The 18,892-nt window shown below is 44.9% G+C and overlaps 1 protein-coding gene across 1 annotated transcript in view; it reads right to left on the bottom strand.

The window, feature by feature from the left end:
* LOC138638695 (adhesion G protein-coupled receptor F5-like) overlaps positions 1-18,892 on the bottom strand; it is a 141,103-nt gene that overhangs the window by 45,667 nt on the left and 76,544 nt on the right. The window contains exons 10-12 of the mRNA XM_069728195.1: positions 11,032-11,241; positions 10,371-10,526; positions 6,325-6,515 (exon numbers count right to left, since the gene is read on the bottom strand). Of these exons, the coding sequence (XP_069584296.1) occupies positions 6,325-6,515; positions 10,371-10,526; positions 11,032-11,241 (557 nt within the window). The remainder of the gene's footprint in view (positions 1-6,324; positions 6,516-10,370; positions 10,527-11,031; positions 11,242-18,892) is intronic.

Raw genomic sequence — 18,892 nt, 5'->3', positions numbered from 1 at the left:
CCAAACATGTATAGTTTTTTTTTTATATACAAGTGGTGAAAAAAATGTGGAAATTCATAACTTTTCATTTTTTCGGAATATGGAGCTCTGCGAGGGCTTATTTTTTGCGCACTGAGCTAACGTTTTTACTGAAACCATCTTGGGGTAGATATGATGTCTTCATCGCCTCTTTTTGCAGCAGCCAAAAACAAAGTTATTCTGGCATTTTTTTTTTTTTTTCATTACGCCGGATTAATTTATTTTATGTGTTTTTAATTTTTTTAATTGTTTTATTTTTAATGGGGCAAATGGGGAATCATTTTAACTTTTGTATTTTTTTATTATTTTAATATTTGTAAAAACTTTTTTTGTTCACTTTTTACTGTATTTAACCCCTTTCCGGCATTGGGCCTAATAATAAGCCCACATCGGAATCCCTCCCTTTGATGTGGGCTACGGCACTGATCCCACATCTTTCCCAGTACATGTCAGCTGTTTTAAACAGTTCACATGTACCTTTAATAGTTTGGTTGGAAACGCAATCCACCCGCGGCTGGTAACCCATTAAATGCTGCTGTCAATCTCTGACAGCGGCATTTAACTTGCGCTCGACGGAAGCGCTCCGGAAATCCCACCCATCGGTGACCCTGTCATGTGATCACAGGTTACCGATGGGTTGGCATGACAAAAAGATCTCCAGCAGACCTCTATGGTTGTCATAGCCGAATTGCCATGAGGGAAGCCCGGTGGTCAGTGCTCGTAGAAAGTGAGCATTTTTGCTACATACAGGCGATCTGATCATCACCTGTACGTAGAAGAGCCGATCAGACAACTGTAGCTTCTAGTCTCCCATGGAGACTATTGAAGCATTCAAAAAGTAAAAAAAAAAGTTTTTAAAAGTATTAAAAAAAATAAAAATATAAAAGTTCAGTTTACCCCCCCATTTGCCCCATTCAAAATCAAAGAATACAAAAATTCAAATATGCGCATCTTTAGTATTGCCGCATTCAGAATCGCCCGATCTATCAATATAAAAAAAGAATAAACCCAATTGCGAAACGGCGTAGCGAGAAAAACAGTTAAAATGCCAGAATTACGTTTTTTTCGGTTGCCGCTATAGTGAACAGTCAACAGTCAAAATGCCAGAATTACGTTTTTTTTTGGTTGCTGTTATAGTTGCCTTAACGGGCGATCAAAAGATCATATCTACACCAAAATGGTATCAATAAAAATGTCAGCTTGGTGCGCAAAAAATAAGCCATCACCCAACCCCAGATCATGAAAAATGGAGACACTATAATTCTTGGAAAATGGCGCCATTTTTTTTAACCAAAATTTGGATTTTTTTTCTTCACCACTTAAAGGGAATCTGTCGCCTCATTTTTTGTATATGAGCTGCGGCCACTGCCATTAGGGCTTATCTACAGGATTCTGTGATGCTGTAGATAAGCCCCAATGTAACCTGAAAGATAAGAAAAACCAGCTAGATTATACTCCCCCAGGGGCGGTCCGGTGCGGTTCGGGTCCAAAGGGCGTCACAGGTCCGGGTCCGGCGCCTCCCATCTTCATGTGATGATGTCCTCCTCCTTGCTTCTGTCGCGGCTCCTGCGCAGGCGTAATTCTCTGCGCTGTTGAGGACAAAGCAAAGTGCTGCAGTGCGCAGGCGCCGGAAAAGGTCAGAGAGGCCCAGTGCCTGAGCACTGCAGTACTTTACGCTGCCCTCAACAGGGCAAATCAGTACGCCTGCACAGGAGCCGCGACATGAAGCAAGGAGGATGACATCGTATGAAGATGGGAGGCACCGTACCCGGACCTGCGATGCCCTTTGGACCTGAACTGCATCGGACCGCCCCTGGGTAAGTATAATCTGACTTGTTTTTCTTATCTTTCAGGTTACATCGGGGGCTTATCTACAGTATTACAGAATGCTGTAGACAAGCCCTAATGGCGGTGGCCGCAACTTATATGCGAGAAATGAGGTGACAGATTTCCTTGAAATAAAAAAGATCCTAGACATGTTTGGTGTCTATGAACTTGTGATGACCCGGAGAATCATAATGGCAGTTTTAGCATTTAGTGAACTTGGTAAACAAAAAATCCCCAAAACAACTGTGGAATTGCCCTAATTTTGGCAATTTCACCACACTTGGAATTTTTTTCCCGCTTTCCAGTACAAGATATGTTAAAACCAATGGTGTCATTAAAAAGTACAACTTGTCCCGCAAAAAACAAACCATGGCCATATTGACGAAAAAATTAAAAAGTTATGGTTCTGGGAAGAAGGGGATCAAAAAACGAAAACTAAAAAAAAAAGAAAATGGCCTGGGGATTAAGGGGTTAATAGTCCACATAGGGGACTTGAAGCTGTGATCATCCGATCGCTTGTGCTATACATATCAGTTCATCTGCAGTGCTATGTATAACGAATATCACAATCTGCTATGAACGCCAGCCACGACTCGGCTTTCACAGGAGGATCATAATGACAGCCACGGGGGGCCATCAACAGACTTCCCGCTGTCATCACAACCAATGGGCGCCCCGTGATCATGTTACGGGTGTGCCGATGGGAGCGTGAAATGATACGCACCCCTTCAGTTACGGGTTAAATGCCGCTCTGAGAGATTGACGGCAAGATATAACAGGTTAACAGCTGTGGGTGGAGCTTGCCGGGTAAGATGTGAGGCAGGGACATCTCATATAATGTAAGTTTATGCATATGTCATGAAGAGGTTAAGTATGAGATTAATATATTTAGGGGAGTGACCAATTCATCCTAGAACCTCCTAGTTATGATTGATGAAGTTCACTTTTTATCACATTTATATCTGTTTGTGAATTATGAATTATTTAATTATGACTATGTGGACTAATAAAAAAATGCAGTAAATTTTGTGAAGTCATCCTTTAGGTTTCACTTTCTAGAAAGTGTTTATCTCACCCCCAGAGCTGTGTTCTTATCTGAATTGTTCAGTCCTTCAATTTCTACTTCTGAACATGTGCTACAGGAAGACAGGAGAGCAGGACTCGCTCCTGTCTGTGTGTGCTGTATATAGGAGCCTTCATAGTGTCTAGTCTCCACCTACTAGCTCAGTAACAACTGAAAATTACAGGTAGAGATTTCAAAGGGGAAAATGGAGGATGCAAGGTATATAATGGCCAGAAATAGTTTAATATCTTATGTACACATGACATGACATTTGACAGGGGGTTGGACCAGATGACCCAGGAGGTCCCTTCCAACTCTACCATTCTATGAAAAGTCACCTGAAATTACAGCAATACTCTGGCATCATGACTGCATGTAACCAGACTTCGAAATATCACTCTCTTCTCTGGAATCACATCCTGCTCTTTGGTCATTGGCTGTTGAATTTTGTAAGTATTACTGGTAATCCTAGGTATGTTATGCTCCTTTCATTTACTTTTCCATTCCATCTGTTTCACATGCAGTAGGAACCTACTAACATGCTGTCACGATTCCACCACTCAGTGTGTCTGTGATGTAGTTACTGACAGCTTCAGGTGTCCACTTTGGTGCACAGGAGTGCTGAAGCTGTCAGTACTTTGATTGACAGCTCAGTTGTGTATTATGGTGCAGGGGTGTGCTGAAGCTGTTAATGTTTTGATTGACAGCTAGGCCATCCATTCCGAGACTGGGAGGTGCTTGGCTGTCTTAAGGTGTTCCAGGTGAATGCCCAGTTACTTAGCTGGGCTATTAGTCCCAGATCTCTGCCAGATGTAGATTCAGCTCTGTGTGGTTTGTTTCTCTGTGCTTTGTGCTTTTCTTGTGGATCTTTTTGCTGCCTGACCATGGACCTCATTCTGACCATCCATTTTACCTAGCCCCTTTGCTCTGATCTGTTATCCTCCTGGTATTTTGACCTCGGAGTGTTAAGTGACTACGCCTTTGTCTCTTAACTGTGTTTTTGATGTGCCCTCCTGACTCTTGACCTTGAACTCCTTGACTACCCTGACTCATGGTTTGCCTGTGAGAAGTGATTCAGTGTTACATATGCAGCAGAGTGCACTCAATATTACTAGTGTACAGAGTGCACAGAGTATGCGAGACGAGCAATAAGTTTGTGAGCTAAAGGGGTTGTTTACTACCTAGACAATCCCTTTTTAAAATAAGTACCCCTCTTTGTGAAATAAAAACACTACATGCTCACCAGTGATTATATTGCTGGAATGGTTCTCCTTACATTGTTATGTCACCTGAGCCCGGAAGCCAATCAGTGACGGCTATTTGGCACCTGTGCTCACATGTCTTTGCATTCAAAGAGAAGCAGCTATCACAATATGATGTGAGGCCCAGGAGAACCGGCGTTGGCATAGCTGGAAGAGCACCGGTCTGGGAGTATGTTGTATTTTTTTTTTTACTTAATTATATAACTTAAAAAGGGTTGGTCAGGTAACCGATGACCCCTATAAAATTTCAGCCAATAGCTGCAGAGTAGAAAGTGATGTCAGAAAATGGGGTGTGGTTTTGGTAACTTTTTCTGTTCGTAACGTGTGTAACACCAGCGTCTCTGCACTCTGCCTTCCTTCCCTTCGGCAGATACGCCAGCTCAATCACCTCCACGGCCCCGCACTCCCCCTCCATCTCCTGCTGGTACTGTCCTGAGTCTGCGCACTGCTTGAAGATCCCAGGGCACTGTGCTTAGGATGCACACACGGTCTCGGATATTTAAAACACCAGAGCGAGCTGTCCTAAAGTGTCACCAGGCAATAGCTGGGAGACAGTTATTATTTAAGGCACCTCCACCTGATGGGAGGTGATTGAACAATGTTGTTTATCTGTTTCTAACAAGCTTGCTAGTTCTCAGGTCACAGTGCTTGTATCCAGTATAGAAACTGGATTCCCGCTCACTCAGTTGCTCTATGCTCATCCACCTGGAGCTCAGACACCGGCCTCACCCTGGCCTCACATCAAGGATAATAGAAAAAATTTGAGTCTGGCTCAACAGGACTGGATTTTCCTTTGAAAATATGGTGCATAAAAAAGAAAAACTTATATGGTCGACATGACCCAGTCGACGCGTTTCGACTGCACTAGGCAGTCTTACCCATGACTCAGTAAGACTGCCTAATGCATGAGTTAGACTGTCAGTAAGACTGCCTAGTGCAGTCAAAATGCGTTGACTGGGTCATGTCAACCATGTACATTTTTCTTTTGCATGCCCCATATTTGTTTTAAAAAAAGAAAAGGAAAATCCAGTCCTGTTGAGCAGGACTACATTTTTTTCTATCATCCTCGTATCCAGTATACCTGCCTGTCTCTGCATCAGTCATGGCTACCTGCCTGCCTGTATATCAGCCATCAAGAGAAAATAAACTTAGGCACTCAACTTTGCATGGGAGCCGCGTGCCGGCGTGGCAGTCAGAGACGCTCTGACTAGCGGTGGATACCGCGTTTCTGACTGCCACGCCGGCACGCCGTTCACCTGGGCTCCCATGCATTACCGGTTACCCGGTCTTTGGACATTTCGCTTCCCTGCAGATTCACTCTGCTACAGTGCTGATGTGGGACACTTTTACATGCGGTCATTCACGCATATCTCTAACCCTGCACACTGTTACTGAAGAAGGCCGTCTATTGTGGCCGAAAAGTTTAATTTGATGACTACATTAAATCATAAAATTCCGCAAAGTTGAGTGCCTAAGTTTATTTTCTCTTGATATATGGTGTTGGACCCCACTTGGGCACCTCTTCGGGTAGTGCATACGGTGTTTCTGTATATCAGCCATGTCCATCTACACCAGCCTGCCCGTATATCAGCTGTGAATGCCTGTACCCGCCTGCCTGTATATCAGCCGTGTCAATCTGCACCTGCTTGCCTGTTTATGAGCCATGCTTGGACACCAGTTGTGCCTGCCAGTACCTGCCTGCCTATGTGTCCGTCGTGCCAGTCACTTTACCAGCCATGCCAGCCAGTACTTTGCCAAGTCTACCATTCCTGGCCATTTCTGCTTCCTGTCCCTTAGGGGCAACCTGCCATCCACCCGAGGTCAGCCCTAGTGTAGCACCCAGTTCCGCCTCCCTCGTCTCTCTTCGAATCGCGATATTGTCAGCCGCCGTGTATATGAGGTTGGACTTGGTGAGGCACCTAGTCACGCCGCTCCAGGCTCTGCTCGAATCACGGTACAGTGGTTCCAACACCCAGTCCATAACAACATGCAGCAGTAGTTACTTATCCATGTGGAGTTTATGACCCATAATGCACAGATCACCTCTAGAATGTTCTTTTGGAGTCATTATATACAGTGACTTGGACATAATAATAATTATATCTCAGAAATTCATCCCACATGTCTTAATGACATAAATGTAGAAGTTTGTACCTTGAGAGTCAGCAGCTGCGTGAATATCTTGGCGGAATAACACTCATCAATTTCATTACCCCAGGCTCCATCCTTATTACAGGGATAAATTTTGTTGCCCAGCTTAGATGGGTCGATGTTCTGGCATGGCATAGAATAGTTAAACCCAACCGGTGTTTCAGGAAGATTATCCTTTTTTGAGCATGTGTTACCTAAACACAACAAACATCTGTGTCAGGGAGTTCCAAAAAGTTTAAAACAAGTTGGGTTAACCTCAATGACTAGAAGCCTTCTCCAGTGGACTGCCACTTCCATCCATCTCATGTCCAATCAAGTCTCCTCTTACACCCCTCCCCCATCTTCCTTCCACCATTTTTCCTCATCCACCAGCCTTAACTCTGGACAATTGAAAGGAGGGGTTCAGCTATTTATGCTGCCTGAGACAAATTCTGGCCCTCATGGTGCAACAGAAACCTATATTCATGCAACCAAGCCATGTTTTTCCACTGCTCAGTGATACATTTTTGACTCTTTGGCGTCCTGGAGTTGCCTCTTTTCCTTTCAGAAAACAATGGTGTTGGAACTGGCTGTCCACGGTAATAGTATTATTTCTACAAAGAAGCGATGTTAACTGATTACCAGAGTAGTATTCAGCGTGGTGGTCTTGATTTTCCACCTCCTGTTTATGAGAACGATTCTCCACATCATCTCCAGATCCTTTATCGGAAAGATTTTTTACATCCTCCTCTGATACTTTCACTATAAGGAATCTTCACATCTTCCTTCCCTCCCTTCATCATAACAATTCTTTTACTTACTCATCTGATCCCTTCATAACAATTCTTCACACACGGCTTTGATTCCTTCATCAGAATGATTCTTCACATCTTTCTGAGATATTTTCGTCAAAACAATTTTTCACTTCCACCTCTAATACCTGCGTCATAACAATTCTTCTCTTTCTCCTCTGATCTCTTCACTGTAACAATTCTTCGCATTCTCCTCTGAACCCTTCCTCATAACAATTCTTCACATTATCATCTCATCCCTTACTCATAAGAATCCTTCACGTTCTCTTCTGATCCCTTAATCTTAGCAATCCTTCAAATTCTCCTCTGATCCCTTCATTATAACGATTCTTCACATCCTCATTACATTACAGTCCATAGGATCTTATTTGGTTGAGTGTCTTTGTTCAACCTGACCACTCTCGGTAAACTCCCCAACCGAAGCACGTGAAAACGTCACAGGGTTTCTAGTCTATCAAAGACTTATCTTGGCTTGACAAGCACCAATACGTAGGCCTTGGTCGAAGGCACTCTGATTTTCTAATGTAGATTCTCTCTGAAAGCGATTCACAGAAAACCAGTTGATCTGATTTTGTGATGCACTCTGGCATCACGTATCTGATCTTATAGGGCATTCGTGAAAGAGCTGATGTCTCTAATAAAGTGGCCATTAGGTATATGTCTACAGATGGACTTGGAGGATGGTCACCATCAGTGGCGTAACTATCGCGGTCGCAGCGGTCGCCAGTGCGACCGGGCCCGGCAGGTCAGGGGCCCGGGCCCGGCAGGCAGGCTCGGACTGGCAGTGCCTCCCCCCGCTCCAGGGCCCTCCCCCCGCTCCAGGGCCCCCCCCGCCCCCGCCTTGAATACTCACCCTGCTCCAGCGATGGTCTCGGCGTCTGCACTGCAGCTCGTTCCTGCTTGAGCGGTCACGTGACACCGCTCATTAAGATCATGAATATGCACATATTCATGATCTTAATGAACGGTGTCACATGACCGCTCAAGCAGGAAGAAGGTGCTGCGCCGGCGCCGCCGCCTGAAGTCGGGACAGAGCGCGAGGGATGTCGGCACGGCCGTGCAGTGGGAAGACAGGTGAGTATGAGGGCCGGGGGGACGGGGGATGAAGGAGGATATAAGCCGGCGCGCCGAGCAGGAGCGGAGAGATAAGCCTGCATACAGGGGGGAATATAAGCCATGCAGGGGGGAATATAAGCCATGCAGGGGGGGATATGAGCCATGCAGGGGGGGATATGAGCCATGCAGGGGGGAATATGAGCCATGCAGGGGGGAATATGAGCCATGCAGGGGGGAATATGAGCCATGCAGGGGGGAATATGAGCCATGCAGGGGGGAATATGAGCCATGCAGGGGGGAATATGAGCCATGCAGGGGGGAATATAAGCCATGCATACAGGGGGGAATATAAGCCATGCATGCAGGGGCGGAATATGAGCCATGCATACAGGGGCGGAATATGAGCCATGCATACATGGGGAGATATGAGTCATGCATGCAGGAGGGGTAATATGAGCTATATATATGGGATAGGAGGGAGATGAGCCATGCATACAGGAGGGGGGTCATTATACAGTATTGAGCATCATGTGTGGCCGTTATACAGTATGGAGCATCATTTGTGGTCATTATACAGTATTGAGCATTATGTGGGATCATTATACAGTATGGAGAACTGTGTGGCCGTTATACACTATGGAGCACTATGTGTAGGTGGTCATTATACAGTATGGAGCACTGTCTGGCCATTATACAGTATGGAGCAATGTGTGGCCATTATACACTATGGAGCATCATGTGTGGCCATTATACACTATGGAGCATCATGTGTGGCCATTATACAGTATGCAGCATCATGTGTGGCCATTATACAGTATGCAGCATCATGTGTGGTGGCCGTTATACAGTATTGAGCATCATGTGTGGCCATTATTCTATGGGGGTTACATTGAGTTGTATGACAGGGCTGCAGGGGGGGGCCCCATTTGGAAGTTCGCACCGGGGCCCCTAACTTTGTAGTTACGCCACTGGTCACCATTATGATACAATGGCCAGTTGATGGAACCTTGATCTGTTAGGGAAAGTGGTGGAAGAACGAGGTGGGCTTATGTGGCATTTTTTCACTCTGTATGAGTTGTGGGAGTTGTTTTTTGGCTTCCCCAATCTCTATAACTACAAGTGCTTCTCACTAAATTAAAATATCATAAAAAAGTTAATTTATTTCAGTTCGTCAATGCAAACAGTGAAACTCATATATTATATAGAGTCATTACAAACAGAGTGATCTATTTCACGTGCTTATTTCTGCTAATGTTGATGATTAAGGCTTACAGCCAATGAAAACCCAAAAGTCATTATCTCAGGAAATTGGAATAATTAACAAAAAACACCTGCAAAGGCTCCCTAAGCGTTTAAAAAGGTCCCTTAGTCTATTTCAGTAGCTCCACAATCATGGGGAAGACTGTTGACCTGACAGATGTCCAGAAGGCAGTCATTGAAAGGATTGTTAAGAAAAAGCCATTCAATAATTTGGGGGAGATTCACAAGGAGTGGACTGCTGCTGGAGTCATTGCTTCAAGAGCCACCACACACAGACGTATCCAGGACATGGGCTACAAGTGTCGCATTCCTTGTGTCAGCCACTCATGACCAATAGACAACGCCAGAAGCGTCTTACCTGAAAAGCAAATTTTGCATTTCATTTGGAAATCAAGGTCTCAGAGTTTGGAGGAAGAGTGGAGAGGCCACAATCCAAGCTGATGGTTTGGGAGCCATGTCATATGCTGGTGTAGGTCCACTGTGTTTTAGGAGCCATGACCAAGTCTTGAGTGCATTTACTGAACATACATTTCAGTAGGCCAACATTTTGGATTTTAAAATCATTTTTCAGCCTGGTGTTATAAAGTATTCTAATTTCCTGAGATAATGACTTTTGGGTTTTCATTGGCTGTAAGCCATAATCATCAACATTAACAGAAATAAACACACAAAATAGATCACTCTGTTTGTAATGACTCTATATAATATATGAGTTTCACTTATTGTATTGAAGAACTGAAATAAATTAACTTTTTGATGATATTCTAATTTAGTGAGATGCACCTGTATGTCCTGTGTATCCAGTTAATGTAATCAGATGAGTTAAGGGCAGCCTCTCACTAGTGTACAGAACAATACTCCCCCACATACTGATTTACAATTTAACCAACCCCTCCATGTCTTCCCTTTCTGTTTCTTCCCTCTAGGTAATCGTTATCTTACTTTTTATCCGGTTTAGTATCATAGGTCTGGTACTATTGACGCTGCCACTCAAATCGTTGGTGACTGTGCAATATACAGTGATGGAATCAGCATTACACTCAACCGACTGTGTGTAATTAAAGCAGTCCATATTTCCCACCCGTAAAGTCTTGGTGCCTAGAACAAAATGCATTACATAATCGAAAAAAGGGGTTTTATTTTGGTAATTTTTGCAGGTTTCATATAGTTTGCAGTCATCATTGAGATATTACCTGCATGTGGACTCTATTTTATCTATCTATCTATCTATCTATCTATCTATCTATCTATCTATCTATTAATTATCTATCTATCTATTATCTATCTATCTATCTATTATCTATCTCTTATCTATCTATCATCTATCTATCTATTCATTATCTATCTATCATCTATTATCTTTCTATTTATCTATCTATTATCTATCTATTATCTATCTATCTATCTATCTATGTATTATCTAGCTATTCTATCTATCATCTATCTATCTATGTATTATCTAGCTAAATATTATCTATTATTTATCTATCATCTATTTGTTATCTATCTATTTATCTATCTATTATCTATCTATCTACTATCTATCTATTATTTATCTATTATATATCTATTATCTATCATCCTAATCATTGTACTTTCTTACCGAGTATTTTGGAGCCATTGTAGAAATATACTGCATAGTTTTCATAGTTTTCATTAAGTACGCAGCACGTCAGCATTGCAAGATTTTCACATTTCACATATTGAGGGGGCGACACCTGTATCGCCTCAGGCTGAGGCAATGCTACAACTTTCACTGTTATATTCTTTGAAGTTGTCAGACTACTTTGGTACGCCTTACATATGAAATCACCTTTTTAGAAAAATACAGAGGAATAGAAGCATAAGGATGCATGTAATAACTCATAAAAATCACATAAAATCAAGGGACCACAAGGAACTGCATTTATTATATCTATAATATAACCTTCTGTCTGGAGCCTCGACGCCTGTGCAATGCGGGGCTGGAATCAGTGCATGTGCATATTGCACTATGGCGCCATTGTATTGAAGAGTGTCCAGGATGGGGGAGCATGTACCAGGATGGGAGAGCATGTACCAGGATGGGAGAGCATGTACCAGGATGGGCGAGCACATACATACCAGGATGGGGGAGCAGATACAAGGATGGGGGCCATATACTAGGATGGGCAAGCAGATACCAGGATGGGCGAGCATATACCAGGATGGGGGAGCAGATACCAGGATGGGGGAGCATATACCAAGATAAGCAAGCATATACCAGGATGGGGGAGCATATACCAGGATGGGGGAGCATATACCAGGATGGGGGAGCAGATACCAGGATGGGGGAGCATATACCAAGATAAGCAAGCATATACCAGGATGGGGGAGCATATACCAGGATGGGCGAAAATATAACAGAATGGGCGAGCATATACCAGAATGGGGGAGCATATTCCAGGATGGGGGAGCATATTCCAGGATGGTGCCATATAACAGGAAGGGTCAATATACCAGGATGGAGGTAGCATATACCAGGATGGGGGTAGCATATACCAGGATAGTGGGAGCATATATCAGGATGGTGGAGCATATACCAGGATGAGGTCCATATACCAGTATGGGCAAGGAAATACCAGGATGGGGGACATATACCAGGTCAAGGGAGCATGTACCAAGATGGGGGAGCATGTACCAAGATGGAGGGAGCATATACCAGGATGGGGAGGTGATACCAGGATTGGGAAGCATATATCATGTTGGGGATGCATATACCAGGATGGGGATGCATGTACCAGGATGGGGAAGCATGTACCAGGATGAGGGAGCATGTACCAGGATGGGGATGCATATACCAGGATGGGGGAGTATATACCAGAATAGGGGAGCATATACTAGGATGAGGGAGCATTTACCAGGAAGGGGGAGCATATACCAAGATGAAGGGACATATGCCAGGATGGTGGGAGCAGGAGGCATGTCTGTTATAAAACGGGCTGTGCGTGAGAAGAGAGGAGACTTGGCAGGAAGACAGCGAGTGCAGCAGGGGAAGGTTGGTGCTTGAACCTTCGAGCAACGTGACAGTGGAGCGCCCACTAGGGCCGTGGCGTACTCAGCCTGGTCCGACGGTTCTTAAGGGGGTGGTCACGGCAGCAATAACCTGGTCCATGGCCCTGGGCGTCCAATAAAAGTCAATTAAAGGGGAATTAAGTTTATAGGGGATATTGTTCGTGACGCCACTCGTGGTGCTCGGCAATAGGGGAATGTCTGACGTTGCAGTTCAGGTCCACTAGGGCACATGCTGACGCAGCTGAGGTGTTGCAGCTCTCCACGGGTAGAGCTAGGCCCCAAGGCAGTTAAAGTGCTAAAGTCAATGATGGTGAATGCTGTAGTAGTGCAGGGCAGGTGACACAGCAAATAATTCAGAGGACACAGCAGGGTGCAGTTTCCACACTTTTACTCACAGTTCTTAAATGCAGTCCCAGCTGGGTGCAGTGTCCTCCGGGTCTGTGGTCCAGTCACCTCTCAGGTAATTTGCCAGAACCCCCTTCTTGTGTTCTTTCTCTGACCGTCTCACTGTGCTAGCTCCTGCCTCTCCTGCCCTGCGCCTTCACACACAGTGTCCCAAGCCAGCAGCCTCAGATCCTGTTGGGTGACGTCCTCTTGTCCCCTTGACCCTATGTGGCTTCCTATTCAGCGAATGTGTGTGGTTGTGGCTGTGGCACATACAGTTACCACAGCCTCTGGCTTGCTAGCTGAGTCTTGTAGTTCCTCCACTAGTCTGGGGGCCGGTTCCCCCACTGCGACCTGGTCCCTCCACCCGACTACGGTTAATGTGGATTTGGGCCCCATGGGTGGATTCCTCGCTACCCATGCCCCTAGGACCCCTTCTTCCTCTCTCACTCTCTGGAACTTCTCTCTATCCTCCTTGTTCTCTCTCTCTCTGTCCTCTGTTGCTGGGACGAGCTCCTCACTTCTCCAGTCACCAGCTCCAACTGTCTAACTGACTAACTAACTCCTCCCTCTTGTTTCCTTGACAACTCCTCACAACTGACACTCTCTCCACCCACACCCTCTACCTAGTTCCTCCCTGGCCTGGAGAGGTCTGGTGTGGAAGCTAGTGTATGGGTACTAAGTAGTGTCCCCTCCTTACCCAAGAGTGGGGTATCACACCTCTGGCTGAGGCACAATACCTCTGTGGCGACTAGACCCTCAGGGGTCACTGCATCCCGAAACCTGATCACACTTGGTGTGGTCAGCAATATGCAGTCCAACAGCCCGGAGGCAGCAGACCAAGCAGTTGGGGTGGGCCCTAGGTCCAGCATATGCCTGGAGGCCATGTTAAGCAACCTACCCAAGTTTACTAGAAACAATACTATGCTATGGAGTTGGACTGAGCGGATCAGTAAGATGATGAGGATGCACCCCATGACTTCTGCTTTAGAAGTGGAGGTTGCCATGATGGCTTTGGATGGAGAGGCAAAGGATTCTATCATGCTACGACCCCCCCCCCCCTTTGGGAAAGACACTTTTAACAAAAGTGTTACAGTCTGTTTAGAAAGGATCGTAAAAATCGGAGAGGAGGAGGGGTTTGTCTCTATGTAAAGTCTTGTCTAAAGTCCACTTTAAGGGAGGATATTAGCGAAGGAAATGAGGATGTCGAGTCCATATGGGTCGAAATTCATGGAGGGAAAAATGGTAACAAAATTCTCATTGGGGTCTGTTACAAACCCCCAAATATAACAGAAACCATGGAAAGTCTACTTCTAAAGCAGATAGATGAAGCTGCAACCCATAATGAGGTCCTGGTTATGGGGGACTTTAACTACCCGGATATTAACTGGGAAACAGAAACCTGTGAAACCCATAAAGGCAACAGGTTTCTGCTAATAACCAAGAAAAATTATCTTTCACAATTGGTGCAGAATCCAACCAGAGGAGCAGCACTTTTAGACCTAATACTATCTAATAGACCTGACAGAATAACAAATCTGCAGGTGGTCGGGCATCTAGGAAATAGCGACCACAATATTGTACAGTTTCACCTGTCTTTCACTAGGGGGACTTGTCAGGGAGTCACAAAAACATTGAACTTTAGGAAGGCAAAGTTTGACCAGCTTAGAGATGCCCTTAATCTGGTAGACTGGGACAATATCCTCAGAACTAATAATACAGATAATAAATGGGAAATGTTTAAGAACATCCTAAATAGGCACTGTAAGCGGTTTATACCTTGTGGGAATAAAAGGACTAGAAATAGGAAAAACCCAATGTGGCTAAACAAAGAAGTAAGACAGGCAATTAACAGTAAAAAGAAAGCATTTGCACTACTAAGGCAGGATGGCACCATTGAAGCTCTAAAAAACTATAGGGAGAAAAATACTTTATCTAAAAAACTAATTAAAGCTGCCAAAAAGGAAACAGAGAAGCACATTGCTAAGGAGAGTAAAACTAATCCCAAACTGTTCTTCAACTATATCAATAGTAAAAGAATAAAAACTGAAAATGTAGGCCCCTTAAAAAATAGTGAGGAAAGAATGGTTGTAGATGACGAGGAAAAAGCTAACATATTAAACACCTTCTTCTCCACGGTATTCACGGTGGAAAATGAAATGCTAGGTGAAATCCCAAGAAACAATGAAAACCCTATATTAAGGGTCACCAATCTAACCCAAGAAGAGGTGCGAAACCGGCTAAATAAGATTAAAATAGATAAATCTCCGGGTCCGGATGGCATACACCCACGAGTACTAAGAGAACTAAGTAATGTAATAGATAAACCATTATTTCTTATTTTTAGGGACTCTATAGCGACAGGGTCTGTTCCGCAGGACTGGCGCATAGCAAATGTGGTGCCAATATTCAAAAAGGGCTCTAAAAGTGAACCTGGAAATTATAGGCCAGTAAGTCTAACCTCTATTGTTGGTAAAATATTTGAAGGGTTTCTGAGGGATGTTATTCTGGATTATCTCAATGAGAATAACTGTTTAACTCCATATCAGCATGGGTTTATGAGAAATCGCTCCTGTCAAACCAATCTAATCAGTTTTTATGAAGAGGTAAGCTATAGGCTGGACCACAGTGAGTCATTGGACGTGGTATATCTCGATTTTTCCAAAGAGTTTGATACCGTGCCGCACAAGAGGTTGGTACACAAAATGAGAATGCTTGGTCTGGGGGAAATTGTGTGTAAATGGGTTAGTAACTGGCTTAGTGATAGAAAGCAGAGGGTGGTTATAAATGGTATAGTCTCTAACTGGGTCGCTGTGACCAGTGGGGTACCGCAGGGGTCAGTATTGGGACCTGTTCTCTTCAACATATTCATTAATGATCTGGTAGAAGGTTTACACAGTAAAATATCGATATTTGCAGATGATACAAAACTATGTAAAGCAGTTAATACAAGAGAAGATAGTATTCTGCTACAGATGGATCTGGATAAGTTGGAAACTTGGGCTGAAAGGTGGCAGATGAGGTTTAACAATGATAAATGTAAGGTTATACACATGGGAAGAAGGAATCAATATCACCATTACACACTGAATGGGAAACCACTGGGTAAATCTGACAGGGAGAAGGACTTGGGGATCCTAGTTAATGATAAACTTACCTGGAGCAGCCAGTGCCAGGCAGCAGCTGCCAAGGCAAACAGGATCATGGGGTGCATTAAAAGAGGTCTGGATACACATGATGAGAGCATTATACTGCCTCTGTACAAATCCCTAGTTAGACCGCACATGGAGTACTGTGTCCAGTTTTGGGCACCGGTGCTCAGGAAGGATATAATGGAACTAGAGAGAGTACAAAGGAGGGGAACAAAATTAATAAAGGGGATGGGAGAACTACAATACCCAGATAGATTAGCGAAATTAGGATTATTTAGTCTAGAAAAAAGACGACTGAGGGGCGATCTAATAACCATGTATAAGTATATAAGGGGACAATACAAATATCTCGCTGAGGATCTGTTTATACCAAGGAAGGTGACGGGCACAAGGGGGCATTCTTTGCGTCTGGAGGAGAGAAGGTTTTTCCACCAACATAGAAGAGGATTCTTTACTGTTAGGGCAGTGAGAATCTGGAATTGCTTGCCTGAGGAGGTGGTGATGGCGAACTCAGTCGAGGGGTTCAAGAGAGGCCCGGATGTCTTCCTGGAGCAGAACAATATTGTATCATACAATTAGGTTCTGTAGAAGGACGTAGATCTGGGGATTTATTATGATGGAATATAGGCTGAACTGGATGGACAAATGTCTTTTTTCGGCCTTACTAACTATGTTACTATGTTACTATGTTAAAGTGCTACAAATACTGGAGGAAACCCATGGAGACCCAACTGATCAAGGAAGTTATGCATGTGCTTATTTTGTTGGGTTCAAAGGGAGGGGGGAGACGATGACCTAGTACATGAACGTGCTACAAGAGATCCATACTGCCATTATTAGAACAGACGGCATGCTTATATGGTCCATTGACATAGTGCTGCGGGACCAGTTGGTGACAGGCTTGCATGACGTGCTGCTGAAACAGGCTTTGCGGGAGCGCTTGCGGGTAAATCCACACATGACTTTCTCAGAGGTGAGGAGTGAAGTGCGCACACGCGAGCAAAAGCAGGGGGTGACAGTCCCGATAGGGAAGGTCTGGAGCGAAGAGGTATCTGTGACAATGGCCACCGAACCAAGATGGGTGGAAGAATTATGGAAGAAAAATTCAGGATATACAAGAAGAATTGGCTGATACAAAGAAGAAACCTGTAGTTCCATCAAATCCGTCTGGTGGCAGAAATGGCCCTGAACCTCGTCGAGACATAAGAACACCACGCTGAGAGGGATTCCCCACCTGTTATAACTGTGGTGAAGCTGGACACTTGGCAATGGGAAAGGCTTCAAATAAGAAATGGATTGCTGTATCGGAAGAACCAACTTCAGTGAGAGCTGGGTGTCTCCTGGCAAGTTTTAATCCCGGAGGCACTGCTGTCTAAACTAGCCACGGAAGCGCACGAGAGAGGAGCTCACTTCGGCCAGGAGAAGACCTTTCAATGGCTACAAAGATTAGTTTATCACCCCCGGCTGAAGGCGGTGGTCTAAGAGACTTATCGGCTATGTAGAAGCTATGAACTACTGTAGTGATACCTCCAGAACAGAGAGCTGGCATCGTGACCTCGGCTCCCCTGGATGTACTGATGATAGACTATCTGACAATAGGCCCAGCTCATCAAGGATATGAACATTGTCTAGTGATGATGGATCACGTCACGAAGTTTGCTGTTGTGACCCTGACACGTGAGCAGACGGCTGAATCCGCTGCACATGCCATCTGCAAGAATTTCATTCAAGTGTACGGCTGCCCGAAGCGCATCCATTCCGATCAAGGTGCCTGTTTCCTGGGGAAAGTGATGAAAGAATTGCACCGTCTGTACCAGATAGAAAAGTCTCGGATGACGCCTTACCACCCTCAGAGAAGTGGGGCCTGTGAATGATTTAACCGCACTCTGATACAGATGTTGAGGACACTGGAAGAAGTTCACAGCTGAGTTAGTATGGGTGTACAACAACCGAATACATCGTACCACCGGTTACACTCCATATACCTTGCTGCTTGGCCATCCAGGAAGAGAGATTACCGAGCTGGAGCTGGATCCAGAGGAGGACTACCCACAGATGGGGGTGTCCACCTGGGTTCGAGAACACTGTTATCATCTGCAGACTCTACATCGTTTGGTGCAGAACAGATTTCAGGAACTAGAGCATCCAGAAACAGCTGGGGGATAGCTCTTCAGGCTGGGGCCCGGGTGTTGGTAATTGTCCTCGAGATAAACTGGAGTACCGGTGGGAGAAGAACCCGTATCGGGTGAAGCGGAGAATCAACTCAGAAGGGCCCATATATGAAATTCAACCAGAAGGGGGAGAAAACACTTCCACACGAATAGCTCACCGGAATATGCTACGACCTTGTTTGTCAAGAGATCCTGACCAGGCAGAGGAAGTACAAGACGCTCCTGAAATATTTCCTCCAGATATCGTTGATGGAGAAGAAGAGGAGGGGCCTGAACAACCGCCTGTAGATCTGAGAGAGGGACAAGAGCTTGAAGTTCCGAACGAGACTGCCCCATTGGAAACGGGTGTGTCCTCGTCTTCACCTGAACTACCTGACTCAACTACTCAACTTGACTCCACTACTCCTTCTGACTTGCGGCACTCTGAACGGACAACAGCTGAAATACCCCCCAATTGATACAATCAAGATCAATGTATTTGTCAACAAATCGTTCACGGATCAGAACTCTCGCACGTGGAATGGCGAGCAGAAGGAGAGGGGGGGGGGTGTAAGAAGATGGACCGGTCCGGGGATACCATTCTTGCGTCGGTTCCGAAACTGCCGGGGCTGTCAGCATTGTTGCCCAGGGGAAAGCTTTCTGACCCGTACCGACCTTTGCACTGTTCAACAGGGGGCCTGTCTATTATAGAAGGTGCTGTGCACGAGAAGAGAGGAGGAGACTT

This window comes from Ranitomeya imitator, chromosome 5 (genome assembly GCF_032444005.1).
Source record: "Ranitomeya imitator isolate aRanImi1 chromosome 5, aRanImi1.pri, whole genome shotgun sequence".
In the NCBI taxonomy this organism is placed as follows: Eukaryota; Metazoa; Chordata; class Amphibia; order Anura; family Dendrobatidae; genus Ranitomeya; species Ranitomeya imitator.
The sequence above is the reverse complement of the archived record's forward strand: the minus strand, read 5'-3'. Positions and strand labels throughout refer to the sequence as shown.